Genomic DNA, 20901 nt, shown 5'->3' on the forward strand with positions numbered 1-20901 from the left:
ATTAGCACAATTAAATGTTCTGGGATTCCCATTCTTCTCAGAGTCAGCCACAGTTTGTTATGATCCACACAGTCAAATGCCTTTGCATTATCAATGAAACACAGATAGATATTCTTCTGGTATTCTCTGCTTTCAGCCAAGATTCATCTAACATCAGCAACAACATATTTATTTAAAAAGTATAAAGAAAAATATTTAGAATTATCAAGTATGAATACCTTATTAGCCCTATACAATCCATGCATTTCCCTTAATTAGGGGACTTTCTTTGGAAGCAGGAGTGGCGTCCACTTCCTAAACAACATGTCTCCGGAAATTTTATGAACTTTAATAAATGACAATAGTTTTAGAAAGGCTTCAGGTCTTTTGTTAAGAGTCACTATGAGTCATGCTTGACTCGATGGCGATCAACACCACCACCAACAACAACTTTGTATGTGTAGTATTGAATGATTTCCTGGAATCTTTTCCACACCTCTACAGAATTTCCATTAGTATTCTTTTGTAGGGTTGATTTGGTGGATATGAACTCTTAAGTCTGTTTTTCTAAGAATTATTTCATTTTCTTCTCTTTCTTGAAAGATAGATTCCCTGGTGATAATATTCTTGATTGACACATTTTGCATTTATTTTAGTACTTTAAAGATATCATTCCATTTTCTAACATTTCTGAAAGTGACAACCAGAAATTGACAAGCAAAAAGTGACAATCTTGGTGGAATCCTTTGAATAGAACTATTTGCTTCTCTATCATTGCTTTCAGGACTTTGCCTGTAATTTTTGAAAGCCAAATTTTGATGGTCTTGGTGTAAATTTCTTTGCATTTCTCTTTTTGGAGATTCTTGGAGATTCTTTGCTTTGTAGATTCATATTTTCATCAGACTAGGGAACTTTCCCATCATTATTCCTTCAATCATTCTGTCTGTCCCTTTCCATCTCTTATCTCCTATGAGTTCCTAATTCCACTAAATTATTCATCATCCTCTTGAACCTATACTCTTTTTTGTTCTTCAGTGTTTATAATTTTGCCTATATTGCCCTTTAATTCACTAATTCTTTCTTCTTATTAAATCTCTTCCTAAGTTCTATTGTGTTTGTTTCAGTTATTGACACTTGTCTCTCTCTTTTAGATTCTCATTTTGTTTTAGCATTATTTTCTTAGCCCTGTCTGTTGTGTCTTTTTTTAAATTTTATTTTATTAATTTTAGTGAACATTTACATAGATTCTGGGTTTCCATTCATTCAATGTTGCACTTTTCTCCCTGCCTACCCCTCCCTCCATATTTGTTGTGTCTTCATTCTTTAATTGTACTTAATGCTGTAGTCCTCCATTTTTCATTTTTTAGTCATCTATATATGTATTTTCACTCATTGTGTCATAGTCATTTGGATAAGCTTTTATTCTTTGTTCTTTCTGTGTCTTATGATTTGTTGTTGAAGCATTGGAATTTTTCAGAGTGTTAACTTTCCACATTTTCTCCAGTATTTGGTATTTTTACCTGCACACATTTTTTTAAAAAGAACTCTTGAGAAGACAGAACCTTCAGCTCTTGCCTACCATTTCCTTTCCTTTCTGTGATAGCTTCTTTTCCCTTACTGGTTTAATTGGGATTTGAAAGTTCCAGATCTCATTTTTCGGCTATATTGAAAGTTCCAACTATCTCATTTTCTTTCTTTCAAACACAGTGGAGAGCAGCACTCTGTAGTCTGTCTGCCCATCAGCATACACCACCGTATCAGGGAAGAACCTGTGTATGAACCAGGGGGTGTTCTTCAGGGAGTACAGTCCCTTTCTTATATGTGAGCTCTCAGTCAGGGGAAGAACAGGCAGATGCTCTCTAGAAGAATCCCCAAGACATCTTTCTTGCTGATTTGAGAGCCACAACACTCTGCAAAGCATGAAGGAACACTCTCTCTCCTCTTAGGTGACCTACCTTCTGATTTCACTGAAGGGCACCTTCCCAACAGATTCCTATCAGTCTAGCAGCTGGCAATTAATGGTTGGGAAAGATGTAGTCACATTCCCAATAGACCCCTGTCCTCCAAGAAGGGTCTACCTTGTTGATAGCTCCACCCAGAGTGTTTTGGCTGTGAGTGTATCTTCACTAAAGATACTGAACTGATTCCTTGCAAGAGTGTCCTGTTGATTTGAGAGGGTGCTCAGGGAGGCTAGTAGAGTGTTGATTAGGAAGGCAGATTCCACTACTTTTTTTTCAGGTCAGGTCAGAAATGACCCATAGCTGACCCTCCAGTGGATTTTCAGGGGCAGTAAATCACATAGACGATTGCCCATCCTTCTGAGAGCAGCTAGTACATTTGAACTGCATGTCATTGGGGCTTCAACTTCTTAACGCTACAAACAGACCTCCAGGGATTTTAGGGCAGAAGCTTGCATTCAGCTGGGGTTGTCGTGGTTAGTGAAGCAGGCTCATTTTGTGGGGCCATTACCCACTTCATAGAAACCAACAGCCCGTGTGGCTGAGAGAGGTGCAAAGATGGGGATGTTCAGCTCATTGTTAATAAGGTGACTCTTGTTTGGCTTCAGTCCCCATCTGGTTTCCTTGTCATAGAGCCCCTCAAAGCAAACACTGTTTTCTTCTTGTATTTCTTCTTGTATCTGTGGAGTGTGTCTGCTCAGAATTGCCTCTTTACAAGTCTCTTTTTTTATTTTGTTTTCTTTACTGAAAATTTCACCACTTGCTTGGGCTCTATCAATTAAAAAAAGCAATTTTACAAGTTAATTGGAAGCTATTTTACAAATTGCTTAGTATTTGAGCTATAATAATTACTCTGTTTAAGCTGTATTGTAATATTTTATGAGCTTATATATTTTGATCATTAACAAATTGAGCAAGATTAAGGTTTGATTATTACTTTTGAGGTTGTAAATTTGTTTACCAATCACTATAGTGTCAGTGTTTTAAAGTTTATTTAAAAAAATAACTCACCTTTTTGAAAACTACCTTCCTTAAAATAAAAAAGAAAAAAATTTTCTTTTTAGGTGTCAAGAAATAAAGCCAGAAGAAAGAAGCATGATTTTTGTGACAAAATGTCCGTGTGATGAATGTGTACCTTTAATTAAAGGTGCAGGCATAAAACAAATCTATGCAGGAGATGTTGATGTTGGGAAAAAGAAGGCAGATATCTCTTACATGAAGTTTGCAGAACTTGAGGGTGTTAGCAAATTCACAGTAAGTAAATGCTTTTTTCAAGGTTTTCTTGGTACATATATCATAGTGACTGCTACGCTAGTAGAGAATTTCAGTAGGCTACAAATTAATTAAGCTTATTTTTAGGTGCAGACACATACATAATTGTAAATATACAAGTTGAATTTTGACACTACATTATCTTGAACACCAAGCTGATAAAAGAAAATGATTCACTAGTCCCTCTGGCTTGGGATAGTGGGAAAAGGTGGAAAATATACTACCCAAAAGATGGCGATCCATGCATGTTTCATCAGGAGAAGCAGCAGAAAACAATTGAGAATTTGGCATTTTTAAAAAGAGGTGAAATATTAAGGTAAATTCATGGCAAACTCAGAATTAACTCTACACTTTTCCCTCCCACTGTTTAGATTTTTAAATTTTCTTCTTAACCTATTCCAACCATACATAAAAGTCAAAAGAAACAAATAATACAAAGAATTTGAGATTAAGTTGTTGACATTGATAAAAAGTCATCCTCAATTGCTTTAATGTATATTTTTTCCAACAGAAATATTCTCCTACATAATCATAATACATGTACCAAGATCAAGAAATTAATGCATTGTTGTTATTGATTGTCTTCGAATCGAGCATAACTCAACCTTTTGAACAAAAGACCTAAAGCCCATCTACAACTATTGACATTTATCAAAGTTTATAGAGTTTCCGGAGGCATACTGTTTAGGAAGTGGACGCCACTCCTGCTTCCAAACCTGTCATAGAATATTATTGTTCGTTGAGTCACCTGCAACGCATAGAGACCCTATATACAGAAGCTCTGAACCCTTCCCTCTCCTGAGCCAGTCTCACTGATTCTGTCACACAAACCCCCATTGTCCCAGTTACTGTATCAATCCATCTCATCTGGGGTCTCCCTCTCCTGTGCTGTCCATCCACCCTTCCAAGCATAATGTCCTTCTCCAAGGACCGATCTCTCCTTGCTACATGCCCAAAGTAAGTGAGGCAGAGCTTCAAAATCCTAGCCTCCAAGGAGAGACTTGGTTTTACCCTCTTCAAGATAGACCTATTTTTTTTCTTGGCAGTCTGTGATATGTTCAAGACTTTCTCCAGCACCACAACTCAAAAACATCTTTTCTTCTGTCAACCTTAGACATTGTTCAACTCTCTGAAGCATAACAAGTAATTGAGAAGACCATGGCCTGGATTAGGCACACCTTTGTATCTAGATTGACATCGTTGCTCTTCAGCACTGGAGCGGTCCATGACAGCTGATTTTCTGAATGCAATTCATCTTTTGATTTCCTGACTGCTGGTATTAAGAATGTTGATTGCGGATCTGAGCAAGCTGTATTTGCTAACAACCTCAATATCTTCTCTATCTGTTATGGTGCTGCTAATTGGCCCAGTGGTGAGAATCTTTGTCTTCTTGATATTGAGCTTCAATCCATATTGAAAACTTCAGGTCTTCTTCAGTTTCTTCAGTTTCAGCAAGCAAGGTTGCATATCATAGGTGTTAATGAGTATTCCCCCAATCTTAATGCCACACTCCTCCTTATAAAGTTCTGCCTCTTGAATGATCTGTTCTGCATACAGATTGAAAAGGTATGGGGACAGGATCCATCCTTGACACACTCCTTTCTTGATTTTTAATCATGCAGTATTTCCTTGCTCTGTTCTGAGGACTGCTTCCTGGTTCAAGTATAGGTTTCATACAAGCATGATCAAGTATTCTGAGATTCCCATTTTTCTCAAGGTTAGCCACAATTTATTGTGATCCACACAGTCAAATGCCTTTGAATAGTCAATGAAACACAGATAGATATTCTTCTGATACGCTCTGCTTTCTGCCAAGATCCAGCTGATATTGGCAATAATATCCCCAGTGCCACGGCCTCTTCTAAACCCTGATTGTATTTCTGGTAGTTCTCTGTCAGTGTACTGTTCAAGTCTTTTCTGGATAATCTTCAGCAGTATTTTTCTAGTGTGTGATTTTAGTGATATTGTCAATAATTTCCACACCCTGTCAGGTCACTTTTTTTTGGAATGGGAATAAATATGGATCTCTTACAGTCAATTGGCCAAGTTTAATCCATTTATCCTGTTATGGTTCCACCAGTTGCTCCATAATGTTTTAGACAGCAAAAATATTTGTTCAGAGTTATGAGTTGCTTTTTTTTATTATATTCTATCACTTAATACATTTAATCCTAGTATTTGATGTTATTTTTATATATTAGAATTTCCAGTGGATAATAAAGGCATGTAATAGAACCATTTAGAAATTTCATCTTCACATTCCTGTTATCCAATCAGAGAAAATAATGCTTTTTCTAGTAGTATACAGTTTTTACCACTTTTATTTTCATTGGGTATTCTTTATTTTAAATTTATTTATTTACATTTTATCAGAGCTAGAGATGGTATAAACACCATCTTCTAAGCCCAAGGCATTCTCAGGAAGCTCTCCTTCAGATAAAGACGAGATCTCTAACTTTCTTTTTTAATTTTTATTTTATTATTTGTGTGTGTGTGTGTGTGTGTGTGTGTGTACCGTCAAATCAGATCTGACTGGTACAGGAGGAGATTGTCCCTCCTTTCCCAGCAGAGCATTTGGTGGATTCAAACCGTGCTCCTCTGGGATTGCAGTGCAGCTTCTTGCCACTAGGCCACCAGAGCTCCCCAAGAGATCTCTAACTTTCAACCCTCCCTTCCTCTAGCCTTTCTTGTAGTGCTACGTAAATTATTTAAACTATTTCCTGGTTAACTAAATAACTAGTTTTGACATATGAGTAACTAAAGTAAGCACTTGAGTTTATTCTAAGTTTGAATTTCAACAATGATCATGCTCATAATATCAGATTAATTTTCCTTTAAAAAAAAACAACAAACAACTTTCTGTTGTGATTTGGTGAAAACTTTCAGAGTAACTTGGTTTTCCATTCAACAACTCATGCACATTGTGTTGTGTGACACTGGCTGCACTCTCCACGTAGCAACAACACTGCCTGCTTACCGTGGTGCCTTGTTTCCACTTTAAATAGTCCTCTTTCCTATTTTTTCCTGGCTTCTGTGAATCATCCTGGGCAGATGTTGCCCTTTTGACCATGGATGATTTTTCTAAGGAGTTGATTCCTTGCTGGTGTTACTGATCAACTTCTAGGCCTGTTTGATTGGAGTTGAGTCATGGAGCTGGTTTCGTTTCCAGGCTTAAAGGGTAATGAAAAGCCATTGTTTTCTGGGTAGGTCCCACCAGCCTCTGTGAGACCAGTAAATATGATTTTTGAGCTTTGTCTCACAATTCTCCCCTTCAATCAATACCCTTCTCTTGTCATCCCTTAAAACTAATTTTCAATAATTATGCAAAATTTCAACATAGAGACATGCTAGAGATCATTTAACCACCCCTCATCTGATGGGCACCTAGATTGAATGTTAAGATTTTACAGTTATAAATAGGATAGATTTCTTTTATATTTTCAAGCTGCTGGTAAGTTGTTACTAAGGTGATCTCCACAAGGATTGTACCAATTTTTTTTATATAAACACTGCAATTTCTGCACTCTTTTTCAGCATTAAGGTTGTAGATTATTTTACTTTCCTTTTTATCAAAATTTCAATTTGAGAGGTTAAAAATTGTCATCCTGTATTTTACACGGAAAATATGCCTGTTACACACTTTTTTGCCAATTGGCACCAGCTTTACTCCTTGTTATTTTCATATGCAAAGTGTGCCATTTTCTATGCATTATGCATTCACGGAGGGAGATTGCCCATCCTTCTTTGAGGAGCTGCTAGTGGATTCAAACCTCCAGAGAGGCAGCATCTTTGGGTTAGCGGCACGGCTCTCTGTGGGCCATGCGACCAGAGCTCTCTATGGTGTACTTACATGTGTCAGCATATTATTTATTAAAAATATAGCTCTTGATTTTCTTTCCTTTTTCTCCTTGATGACTTGTGACATAAAATACTTTTTCTTTCTTTTTTTAAAAAAATCCTTCCTTTTATACTCTCTGTTCATTCTGTGTTACCTTTCCAATCATGTGTCTGCTGTCTAAACATCGATCCCTCCTCCCTCATCTTCCCATCCCTAGTAATCACCAACAAACATTGTTTTCTGTTTGGATACCTAGTCTTCTCATTGTAAAAGTGGGCTCATAGAATATGTATCCTTTTGTAGTTGGCTTATTTCACTGAACTTATTATCTTTCAGATTTATCTGTTGTTTTGAATACTAATCACTGTTTTTTGTATTTGCATAATATTTTTTGCATATATGTACCACAATTTGCTTAGCTAGTCATCTATTGATGAACACTTAGGTTTTTTCTATCTTTTTGCTGTTAAGAATAATACTGCAGGGTACATAGATGTGCATATGTTTCTTTATATCACTATTATTGTATTAGATTATACACCTAACAGCTGAATTGCTGGATCCTATGCTAGGTATTCCTATTTCTAGCTTTCTGAGGAAGTACCACACTGTTTTCAAATACAGTGATTGTACACCTTTATAACCCTACTCCCAGTCTGTTGATTTTCTTCTTACCATGTTGGAGAAGTTTGGTGTGCATAGGAATTCGATTCTTAGAAGGTCCCATTCATCTATTTAATCCTCTCCTCGTTGCATGTTTTTATTATGTTTGGAAGTCTGTTCATAATGCGGATTAGGGCTTCTGGAGTTATTTCTAGTTCATCTCTGATGAGTTTTATAGTCTTTGGTTTTCCTCCTAGGTCCCTGATCCATCGTGAGTTGGATTTGTGTATGGTGTGATGTGTGGGTCTTGCTTCAGTTTCCTGCAGATGGTTTTTCAGTTTTGCTTTGGCCACTTTAATGTCCCCCTTGGTGCGGTGTTTAGTCATATTCTTTGTCATTTTTAAAATTGGATTGTTTATCTTTGTGTTCAAGACTTCTGTGCAAAATCTTGAATGATCCAGGAAGCATCAAAAGAAAATGGTGGGACTATACATAGTTACTGTATCAAAAGGAACTGGCCAACACTGGAATATGTCAGGAAATACCAATGATCAATGATTAATGTACTCAAATTTTGTAAATAAACTAGTATAATAAATAATATAATAAACAGAGCAGAGGATGAGTGAAAGTAGCCAAGGAAAAAAAAGAACTAATGGTAATGAAGGAAGCCTCATTGAAGGCATTGGCAAAAAATCAGGCCCCAGCAATCAATAAGATATTAATTGATATGTTTCAACCAACAGATGCAGTCTTGGGCATGCTCAACTGTCTGTGCCAGGAAATTTGGGAGACAGCAACTACCTAGCCAACTGACTGGTAGAGATACATATTTTTTCCCATTCCTAAGATTAGTGATCCAAAAGAATGTCAGAATTATCAAACAGTATCATTAACATCACATGCAAGTAAAAATATTGCTCAAGATAATCTGAAAACAGCTAGGGCAGTACTTTGACAGAAAACTACCAGAGGCTTAGGCTGGGTTTAGGAAAAGGCCATGGCACCAAGGATATTATTGCAGATGTCAGGTGGGTCTGACCAGAAGAGTGTCTATTTGTATTTTATTGGCTATGCAAAGGCATTTGACTGTGTGGATCATACAAATTATGGCTAACATTGAGAAGAATGTGAATCCCAGAACACTTAATTGTGCTCATGCAAAACCTATACCTATATCAAGAGGTTGTTGTCTACAGAGAGCAAGTGAACACTGCATGGTTTAAAATTAAGAAAGGTGTGCATCAAGGCTGTATCCTTTCTCCAAACCTATTCATTCTGTAAGCTCAGCAAATCATTTTAGAAGCTGGACTTTATGAAGAGGAATGTAGCAGCAAGATCAGAGGAAGCTTCATTAACAAACTTCCTTATTCAGATGACACAATCTTGCTTGCTGAAAGTGAGGAAGACTTGAAATGCTTACTGCAAATGATCAAAAACTATCGCCTTCAATATGGATTGCATCTCAACATCAAGAAGACAAAATGCTCACCACTGGGCCATTGTACAATATGGAGAAGAGATCCAAATTGTCAACAATTTCATCTTATTTGGATCCACAATCAACACCGCTGGCAACAGCAGTTAAGAGAACAAGAGATGTGTTGAATTGGGAAAGTCTGCTGTCAGGGACCTCCACAAAGTACTGAGGAGCAATGGTGTCCGTTTAAAGGCTAAGATGCACCTGATTCAGGAATTTCTCTTTTCAATAACTTATTATACCTCGAAGAGCTGGATAATGAAAAAGGATGACAGGAGAATTTATGTGTGTGAACTATGGTGTTGGAGAAGAGTACTGAATATCCCATGGTCTGTCAAAACAACAGTGTGCTCCTTAAAGGCAAGGATGGAGAAGCTTCATCTCACGTACTTTCAGCATGTTGTTACGAGAGACTACTCCTTGGCAAGAGCTATCATGCTTGGAAAGGTAAAGTGTCAGCGAAAGAGAAGGTGGATCGATACTGTGACTGCAGCAATGGGCTCGAGCGTATCAGAGGTGCTGAGGATGGCCCAAGATAGGACAAGGTCACATCTGTTATCCCTAGGGTTGCTGTTAGTTGTACTCAATTCCGAGGCACATAAGAACAATTTTTGTGATGTCTGAGATGTTGATGTTTTCTATGTTTTAGAGATTAGCTACTAATCATACAAGGTTTTCCCCCAAAGATTTATTCCCAGTCTATAGGATCACTTTTTCCTTTTTTGATATACCTTCTGATGAGTACAAGTAAGTGTTTAAGTTTTAAGTATATTGCTTGGAGAGATTATTCCTTGGAAAGGGATATCATGCTTGGAGAGATGGAGGGTCAGCAAAAGAGAAGACCCCCAATGAGATGGATTGTCACAGTGACTGCCACAGTGAGCTAAGGTGTGTCAGGAATGATGAGGATGGCACAGGTTAGGACAGGGTTCAGGTATGTTGTTCATAGGGCTGCTATGAGTTGTACTTGACTCAGTAGAACCTTACAACAACAACAACAAACTTATCTAATTTGTCCTTGTACAAATTTTCCAAGAAAATTAGGCCCCATAATTTTGCCCTTATATTATCCTCTAGGAACTATATGTATTTAACGTTAACATTTAAATCTGGGACCCAATTTTAATTAGCTTTTGTTTAATGTGAGGTATGGAGCCTGTTTCATTTTTCTGTAAATGGTATCCAGTCTTGCTAGTAGTGAGCTCTGGCATCATAGCAAGTGCTGTGTTGCAACTTGCACTGCTAACACAAAGGCTGTGCTTCTCTGACAGTTGAAATCCCCAGCGGCTCCTTGACAGAAAGATGGGCAGACTTCCCATTGTGCTCTATAATCCCAGAAATCCAGTGAGTCAGAGCAGGCTTGACAGCAGTGACTTTTCTGTTATTGTTGTTTGTCGTTGTTGTTGTTGTTAAAGAGACTGTTTCTCTGGTTTCATGTTTCAAATCAGCTGCCCATAGATGGATGGGTTTACTTCTGGGTTCTTAATCCTATTGCATTGGTCTGATGTGGAACCATGCCAGTCTGTTTTGATCACTGTGTGAATTCTGGTGGCATATTCGGTACAGAGTTGTGCTGCTAACCCAAAGTCCACACTTCCCTGATGATTCAAACCCACTAGTGGCTCCATGGAAAAAAGATGGGCAATCCCCTGTGTGATTTACAGCCTGGGAAACCCAGTGTAGTGGCACCTGTGAGTCGGGTGAAACTCGGCGACAATGAGTGCTTTGAAAATTGTGCATTTTGACGTTGAGAAGTGTGGGACCGCCTACTTAGTTCTTCCTCAGTATTGCTCTGGTTATTTGGAGTCTTTCAATATCTCATTTCACTAAAGAATGGTGTTAGAATTTGAATCAGCATTGCATAATATAGATGTATCTATAGATTAAGATAGTAATGACATTTTTACAATATTAACTTTTAGTCCATGAGTATGGAATGTTCTTCCATTTTTCTATGTCTCTTTTTTTGTCTTTTTAATTTTCTTTGTAAAAGTGTTTTACCTACCTGTTTAGGTGCATTTCTAGGTAATTTATGCTTTTGAGGACAATTATAATTGGCACTGTTCATCTCCTTTTTGAAGTTTCATTCTTAGTGTAAAATTTTTTGTGTGAGTTGATCTTATCTTTGCTAAATTGATAAGATGTGCCTTCCTTTCTGAGATTTTTCTAATATGTTGTTTATTGTTGTTATGTACCATAGAGTTGGAACCTTCTCATATCTGACCCTCTAGTGGGTTTTCAGATGTGGTAAATTGCACGAGAGGAGATTGCTATCCTTTGGAGCAGCTGGTGGACTTGAACTATTTGTCTTTGGGTTGGCAGTGCAACTTCTTACCCATTAGTTTTCTATAATATGGACATGTCACCTGTGAATAGAGCTAGTTTTCTTTCTTATTTTCTAATCTGGGGACTCTTTGTTTTCCTTTCTTGCCTTGCTGCCCTGGATAGGACTTCCAGTATAATGTTGAATAAAAGTGGTGACAGGGAGTGTCTCTGTCGTATTCCCATTCTCAAGGGGATGAAAGCTCTCTGTCTTCTACCATTGTTATTACATGTTTGGTTTGGTGTTTTTTTTAAAAAAATATAGAAATTATACAACTTATTGTGGTCAAATATATTGATCCTTTCCTTCTTAATATCTGCCATTGTTTGTTTTTTTTTGTTCTTAGCAGCCTTTCTGATTTGGATGTGTATATCTTCCCTTTTTTAAAAATTTCATTTCACATGCCATATTTCACAGAGATATGTGGGATGGGAGGAGGAGGAGATTTTAAATTATATATATGCCTTCCCCACTCTTGGAACTTCTGAGAGACTTCACCTTACTGGCTGGGTGTGTATTCATAAATATCACTCATTGATACATGTTGAAGTGGTGAACATTGCAGAGGCAGAACACAAGATCGAGGCCCTTCTAAGATTAATTTGACACTTGAAAGAAAATGTGAATTTTAGTTAAAATTGTTTCTCAGTACTTAATCATTTCTTAACCATATTTCTTTCATAATCTTTCCATTCTCCCTTGAGATTTGCTTTTTATTTCTCTTCATTGGTTGACATATTCATATGTATATGAAGAGAGGCTCATCTTTCATGGGATGTTCCAGACCCATTTAGCTGAATCTGTATTCCTAATGAAGGGAATTTCTAGCTAAATTTCTAGAAAGCAAGGACTGTGCTATGAGATAATAGTTATACTCGCTTTTTCTTAGTTTTCTCTTTCATTACCTAAAGCATCTGAGAATCTTTTCACTTCTCTTTTTCTTTCCAAATGGTTGAGATAAAAAATCACCATCAGAGAAATTCTTTAGCATGATACTCAGTCACTCATTGTCAACCAGTAAGAACCAACTCATAGCTGACTCTCCAGCAGGTTTTTTAGAGGCTGTAGATCATAAAGAAGGAGATTGCCCATCTTCTTTCCTCAGAGCAGCTGGTGACAGCACAACTTCTTACCCACTATGTCACCATTTAACAAGACAGGATAGAAGTCTATAATATAACATAAAACCTGTGTAAGTCAGAAATGTACCAGAAAAGGAAAACTCAGACATTTTCCATTAAAAGAGACAAAGTGGAATGACTTGTCAAAGGTGCAAGCTTGTGAGAGGAGGAAAAAGGAGGCAGTCCACTCCTCCAGCCGTCACAGTTTTCACTGTAATAACGATTTTAAAAGATGAGGTAATCTTGGTCATCTTTTCTTTCTTTAATATCCTACTTTCTTGTTATTATAAAGTCCTGTGGGTCCTGTAGATACACTGTCACATGGTAGAGTCTGTCCACTGTGCATGGACATGGGAAGACTCAAGTTCTACACCCATCACTGCCTTTTATTCATATGTAGCTGTGGGCAAGTCTTCTACTTCTTTGCCTATAAGATGAACATACAAGATCTTGAAGGTCTTTCCTTCTGTAAGAGCATTGGTTCTGATCCCGAATCATATTCACCAGCATTCATGAGGGCATTGTTAGGACTTTGTCGATATGGACATTCTAACTTCTTTTTCTTACTTTTTTTATAAGCTGGTTTGGTATTTTAAAAATGAAGTAATACTAATTCTATTGAGAATCTGAAAAGATAGGGCGATGGCAGACAAATTAATGTGATTAATTTTATAAAATACAATGGATGAGAATGTATGAAACAAAATATAAATGCAGGAATATGTGAAACACTATGTATGTATATATGAATTTTGTATGTAAACAAGTATAAAATTTTTAAGATGAAGTGATAGAATACTGTTACTCAGTCCTTTTAAACATATAAATACATGTGCTCTCTTACAGTGGCAGCGAACTCCATCCAGAACTTATGATCTTGAACAACTTGAACCTGAAAGGAAAGAAAGTATGTATTTACAAGTTTCTTGTTGGCACCGGCCTTAAGATAGTCAGTTTTAATTATTAGGTGGCAAAAATGTTGTGGTTAAAGATGGAACATGTCCTTTTGCAGATTACATTTTTGCCATGCAATTTGTTCACAAACATTTGTGTATCTGCTATTATGCTACATTTTAAGAAAAGTACTAATTAGTAATTTCTCCTATTGACTTTGCCATTCCATACAAATGTTGTTGTTGTTGTTGAGTGTCTTCTAGTCGAGCATGACTCATAGTGATCCTATGAACGAAAGACCTGAAGACTCTCTATAACTATTGCCATGTATCATAGTATATTGCGTTTCCAGAGGGATGTTATTTAGGAAATGGATGCTATTCTGCTTTCAAACCTGTCATAGTATGTTCTTGTTGCTATGTGCTATTGAGTCCCCTGCGATGTATAGTGACCCTATGTACAGCAGCTCTGAACCCTTCCCTGTCCTGATCCAGTGTCACTAATTCTGACACACCAACATACATTGCCCCAGTTACTGTATTGATCCATCTCATCTGGGTTCTCCCTCTCTTGTGCTGTCCGTCCACCCTTTCTGAGAATGATGTTCTTCTCCAAAGACTGATCTCTCCTGGGCATGTTCCCAAAGTGAGACGGAGCTTCAAAAATCCTAGTCTCAAAGGAGAAACTTGGTTTCACCCTCTCCAAGACAGACCTATTTGTTTTCTTGGCAGTCACTGGTATGTCCAAGACTCTTCTCCAGCACATGGTGACTTTATAAAATATTCTTACATGAATTAGTAAACAGAAATGTTCTTCTAAGCCAAAATGAAACATGGGGCATTTAGGAAAGGAATATGTAGAATTAGTACTCAAAATGAAACTCACTAACATCAAGTTGCTTCCCACTCAGCCATCCTCTAGGGGGCTTGAAAGGCTGGAAATCACAATGAGAGGAGACTGGCCATCTTTCTCACTCAGAGCTGCTGGGGGAATTAGTAGAGATGGAGCAATAGCTCCAAGGAGTGCCCTGGTTACTCTTCCTCCAAAACAAACTTGTTTGTTCTTTTGGCAGTCCATGGGATATTCAGTACTCTTTTACAACACCATAGTTCAGAGGCATCAATTCTTCTTCTATCTCCTTATTCTTTTTTTTTTAATTGAAAAATAAAAGTTTTATTTTATCCTGGTTTTCTTACAAAGTTCATATACATTGTTTTTCTCACCAGATTGTTCTCGTTTCCTTTACCCACTTCTCCCTCTACCCATCAAATTGTACCACCTTGTGATTAACCACCTCCCCTCCCATCCTCACCACTCTGTTCCTACCCCCTTGCACCCTGATACACATTCTATAGTAATGTTCTTATATAGTATTTGTCCTTATGGGACTGAGTTAGTTCACCTAGCATAATGCTCTCCAGTCCCTCCCAAGTTAGATAGTAATTTTCAAAATCTTTGCTCCTACACGATGCATAGTATTATCCTGATTCTGTGTCAAACTCTGAGATGCATAGGAAGAAATGGAAAATGCCATGGCTTTGATTAGGTGCACTTTAGTATTTAAACTGACTTCATTGTTCTTTAGCACTTTGGAGAAGTCCTTGACACCTGATTTTCCCAATGCAACACGTCTTTTGATTTCTTGAGTGCTATTACTATGCATGTTGATAATGGATCCAAGTAAAATGAAATAATTGACAGCCTCAGCCCATCTATCATGATGATGACTATTGGTCCAGTGGCAAGGATTTTTGTTTTCTTGATTTCGAGATGGAATCCAATTTGAAGATATTAGTCTTTGATTTTCTGCAGTAAGAGCTTCAAATCTTCAATTTTTGCAAGCAAGGTTATATGATCTGCATAACATAGGTTGTTGATGAATCTTCCTTTAAACTTAATGCTACATTCTTAATACAGTCCAACTTATAAAATTATTTGCTCAGCATACAAATTGAATAGGTACAGAGAAAGGATACAATCCTGACAGATAGGGTTTTTTTATTTTAAACCATGCTACATTCCCTTGTTCTGTTCAGACAACTGCTTTTTGGTCTTGGTGTAGGTTTTACATTTGCACAGTTAAATGTTCTGGAGTTCCTATTCTTCTCGGTGCTGTACATTAGTTGCTGTGATACACATAGTAAAATGCTTTTTTATAGTCAATAAAATATAAATATCTGTCTGGTATTCTCTACTTTAGCCAAGATCCAACTGATATCAGCCATAATACCCTTCATGGAACAGCCTCTTCTGAGTCTATCTCATATATCTGACAGTTGTCTATTGATGGACTGTTCCAGCCTTTTTTAAAAAAATTAATTTTAATGAATGTTTACAGAGACTTAGGGTTTCCAGTCATTCATTGTTGCACTTTTATCCCTGCCCACCCCTCCCCCCAAATCACTTTTCTCCTTGAAAAGAAAAAGAAAAACTCTTTCATTTTTATGTAATCCCTCCCCCCAAGTTCACTCCACTATGCAGCCTTCACTCTGGACTTCTGTAATGAGAAGAATACCCATTCATATATCCCTTTTAAACAGATCTCTCCCTTATCTGTTTTAATGCAATAGACATCATTCCTCCCCTCCTTTTCTGTCTTTCCTCAACCCTGATGTCAGTCCCATTTTACAACAGTTGCCCTATGCAATATTTGTCCTTTTGTGACTAAGATATTTCAGTCAGCCTAATGTCATCCAGGGTCATCCATTTTACATAATATTTCATGAGTTCTTTGTTTTTCAGTGCTGCATAGTATTCGATTGTGTGAATATACCAGAGCTTTTCTATCCATTCATTTGTTGATGGGCACTTGGATTGTTTCTAGCTCTTTGCTATTGCAAACAAAACCTCAGTAAACATGGGTGTGCATATATCTGCTTGGGTGGCAGTTATGGTTTGTTTAGGGTAAATTCCCAGTAATGGTATTGCTGGATCAAATGGTATTTCTATTTGCAACTTTCTGAGAAAGCGCCATACAGCCTTCCATAGTGGTTGCACCATTTTACACTCCCACCAACAGTGAATAAGGTTCCAGTTTCTCCACAACCTCGCCAGCATTTGATGTTTGTTGTTCTGTTAAATTTTGCTATTCTTACTGGGGTGAGATGGTATCTCATCGTTGTTTTGATTTGCATCTCTCTTAGAGCTAGGGATTTTGAACATTTCTTCATGTGTTTGTGTTCCAGCCTTTTAAAATAAGTAATCTTCAGCAAAATTTTACTTGTGTATGATATTAAGGGTATGGTTCTACAATCTCTACATCTGTTGGGTCACCTTTTTTGGAATGGGAACAAATCAAGATATCTTCCACTCAGTTGGCGATGTAACAGTCCTCCAGATTTCGTGTCATAGATTGGTGAGCACATCCAGGGCTGCATCTGTTCCTTAAAACATCTCAATTGGTATTCAATTCCTGGGGTCAGTTTCTTGCCAGTATCTTCAGTGCAGCTTGAATGTCTTTCTTCATTATCATTGGCTCTTGATCATATACTTCCTGAAATGATTCAGTGACAACCATTTTATTAGGTACACTGATACTATATATTCCTTCCATCTTCTCGTGATGCTTCCTGCATTGTTCAAAATTATTGAAACTCAAGCCTTGAATTTGTCCTTTAGTTCTTTTAGCTTAAGAAATTTTGAGTGTGTTCTTTCCTTTTGATTTTTATAACTTCAGTTCTTCACATATTTTGTTATAATACTCTCCTCAAGTTGGTGTTTATAATCTTCTGTTCCACTCTTTCACTTAAGCATCTCTTCACTTTGTTTTGGCCTCTCTACATTCTAATGCTGTTTTCTGAGTGTCTTCTGACATCCGTTTTGGTCTTTTTCTTATCTACTATTTTTTGTTCATTTGTGTCTTTGTAATGAATGACCTTCTATTTTCTTCATGGGTGAAATCCTTAATATCATCTCACAGCTCACAAGATATTTAGTAATTAGTGTTCAATGGATTGAGATGGGTTTTGCATTCAGTTGGGATATAGAGTCAAGGTCATATTTTGTTTCTCACGGACTTGTTTTCATTTTCTTCAGCTTCCATTTGAACTTGCCCATGAGTAACTGATGCTCTGTTCTACAGTCAGCACCTGGCTTGGTTTTGACTGCTGATATTGAGCTTCTCCATCAACTCTTTCCACAGATGTAGTCAGTCTGATTTCTTTGGAGTTAATTAGGTGATGGTGACGTCAATGTGTATAGTTGCCATTTATGCTTTTTAAAACTATTTTTGCAGTGAATAAATCAGTTATTGTACAAAATTCTATCTCCAGCATTATTTCTGTCTCTAAGTTCATATTTTCCAAGTAACAGTCCTTCTTGTTTGTTTCCATCTAATGTGTTCCAGTCACCATTGTTATTAATGCATCTTGGTTACATTTTTGAACCATTTCCGACTGTAAAAGTTGAAAGTCATCCTTAGTTTCTTCAGCTTTGGCTTTAGTGGTGCATATATTTGAATAATAGTTGTGTTAGTAGGTCTTATTGTATGCATATGAATCATATGATATTTCAGCATAGATCTTAAAATATTCTCTTTGAGTATTAATGAAACATAATTCTTCTTAAATTTGTCATTCCCAGCGTAAGATATCATGTGACTGTCTGATTCGGAGTGGCTGATACAAGTTCACCTTAGTACACTAATGTCTAGGATACTGATCTGTTTATGTTTCATTTCCTTTTTTTAGAACTCAGTTTTTCTGGATTCATTGTACATTCCATTTATTAATGTTTCCAGCTGTAAGTCCTCTTTTTTCCAGTGTCTTCTATTGGGAAGGGCTTTACTTCCAGCACTATATCAAACAGTATTCCTCTGTTGATCATAGGAATTTTTAAGGCCTTTTATTTCAGAAGTGTATGGCCAGCCCTGCTTCTTAGTCTGGCTCTTTCTGGAAGCTCCACCAAAAACTGTCCACCATAGATGACCCTACTGATATTTTAAATACTGATGGTGTAGCTTTCAGCATCACAGCAACTTGCAAGTCACTTCAGTACAGCAAACTGACAGACAAATGTTATACCCATAAGATCAAAGTATAAACAAGCAAGTATACATCCACACAAACAAATAAGTGCTGTGCCCATAAGAGCAAACCGTAAAACAAGCAAGTATACAAATATAGAGCAAACATGCTTGCTATGGGAAATAGAAAACAAATTGTCTGGCCTGGAACAGTGTAAATGCTAGGCCAGCAGAAGACTGGTAGAGTAGCTATGTTAAATCACCAGGTAGCTATAATAATTCTACAATAGTATGGAACAGATATGTATTTAGTATAAATACTATATAGCAAATTATTTTGCGATTAATAAGCACATCACAATTATCCATTTTAGCACATCATTCTCAATGATTGATCAGTTAGTCAGACAGAAATATTAGTACGTATGTTATAGGTCTGGACAATACAAATACAAAACCTGATATACTGGATCAGTATAGACCCTCGAGAGTATGGACTGTCACAGTGACTGTAACAGTGGGCTTGAGCATACCAGCGATTGTGAGAATGGCTCAGAGATTGTGCATCTTTCTTCCACAGAGCAGCTGGTAGACTTGAACCCTGTGCTTTTAGGCTGGCAGAACAATTCCTTACTACTAAACCACCAGAGCTCCATAAAACCATATATGCCCCCCAGTAAGATGCATTGACACAGAGACTGCAACAGTGGGCTCAAGCATCAGGATGAGGCAAGTTTCAGACCTGAGTTCATAGGGTCACTATGAGTTGTAGACAATTCGATGGCACCTAACAATAACATAGGACATGTACCAAATACATTGAGAAAACATATTTTTTTTCAGACAAATTTGCACATTAAATAAATTAGTCCATGAGGCAAATATTTATCATTTTTAAAATTGCAGCACATCTTCTTGCCACTAGGCCGCCAGAGCTCCTTTCTTTATAATTTTTAAAGAATCAGTATATCCAGACCTGGTTGTTTGATCACAAAACAGTCAAGTTAAAATCAACAGTTGAAAACTCAACTTATAAAACCTACCGATTTTATATAAGAACACGTTGTTTAAGTAACTGTCAAAGAAAAAAATATAGTAAAGGTATAAAACTATTTCTAAGTAAATGATAATAAGAATACTACATGTTATAATTAATGATATGCAGAAGAACTACTGCTTTGCTGGAAAAAAATTAACATGGGAGATTTCCCTTTAATGTTAAAAACCATGTTAAGTGATGTCTTTGAAGCTTGGCTCTGATAGAACCATGGGACAGAACACAAAATCCAGAAACAGATGTGTGGATGAAACTTTTATATGACAGAGATGACAATGCAGATCATAGGAGGGAGAACACACTAGCACGTGGTGCTAGGGAATTGGCTACCCATGTAGAAAACAAAACATGATCAGACAGGAGCCCAGTAGCTGTTATGTCAGTTGCAACGTATTCTGCGTCAGAGTGAACGGGACTGCGCACTGTCGGTTTTACACAAAGGAAGTGGTTCTCCAGGCTTTTCCTCTGAGGGGACTCTGGGGGCATTCAAGCCTCTGGTCTCTTAGCAGCTGCATGCCTTAAACAGACTCCCTAAAGAGTAGTCATGTTTTGGTTTATTCAGGACTAAAAACGTTTATGATTCGTTGTTAAGTGAATTGAGTTTGTAAAAGGTCAGTTACTACTCCATTACCTGAAAATCCATTCTAGGATCTCTTCAACCCTAAAGAAGTAGAAGATAAATTGAATATTCCTTTAATTTTAGTCTTGTTTTGCTCTTTGAACCCTCATGGCTGAAACAAATAACCTGTATTTTAAACTGACATTCTCCTGGTGTTTCTTCTTGACTTCTAGATGGAATGTTGAGGTCCATGCCTCAGAATGAAGACCAACACCAGCACAAGAAACTGTGTCTTGGAAACCACTAAGAAGTCCCATCTAACCTGAAGCAAAGGCCTCAAGAATTTTTATTGCACTTTGAAAATTCAGCCTTGTTAACTTGGACAATAAGGGTGAATTTTGTGAATAATGGAAAGGATTTTAAAGAGAGATAATTTATTGCTAGTTAATGAATGCTAATGAGAATATTTTTTTATTTTACATTTATTTGGGTGTTTTTTGGAATGTCATAGTATATCTTTTATTATACTAAATGAGGTAGCAATAATTTAATGGGAACAAATTAATCATCAGTTAGGATGATCCGTTTCTCTGGTCAGTGTTGCTACATTGCAGTCACTCTTTTTGATTCCCTCATTTCTGTTTTCTGAGAAACTTCAGGAAATTTGTCCACAAATAAATGCACATGTTTTGTGTTTCCTAGGGTTGAGAAAGGGGTGTGAATGACTCTTGACCCACTGACTTGGAGTGTGATATCATGAGAAACAACTTCCCAGAGTATGTGGAGTGTCATGGATTATTTTTGTTCTCTCCAAATATGTGTCAGCAGGCTAGGCTGATTCCCAGCATTTTGTG

At 37.1% G+C, this 20901-nt stretch overlaps 1 protein-coding gene across 1 annotated transcript in view; it reads left to right on the forward strand.

The window, feature by feature from the left end:
• CDADC1 (cytidine and dCMP deaminase domain containing 1) overlaps window positions 1-20354 on the forward strand; it is a 63399-nt gene extending 43045 nt beyond the window's left edge. Inside the window, exons 8-10 of the mRNA XM_006879503.1 lie at window positions 3002-3191; window positions 13421-13481; window positions 20281-20354. Coding sequence (XP_006879565.1) covers window positions 3002-3191; window positions 13421-13481; window positions 20281-20354 — 325 coding nt within the window. The remainder of the gene's footprint in view (window positions 1-3001; window positions 3192-13420; window positions 13482-20280) is intronic.
• The last annotated feature ends 547 nt before the right edge of the window (window positions 20355-20901 follow it).

The sequence above is a fragment of the Elephantulus edwardii genome, unplaced genomic scaffold, assembly GCF_000299155.1.
Source record: "Elephantulus edwardii isolate Elephantulus edwardi_28Jun2011 unplaced genomic scaffold, EleEdw1.0 scaffold00004, whole genome shotgun sequence".
Taxonomy (NCBI): domain Eukaryota; kingdom Metazoa; phylum Chordata; class Mammalia; order Macroscelidea; family Macroscelididae; genus Elephantulus; species Elephantulus edwardii.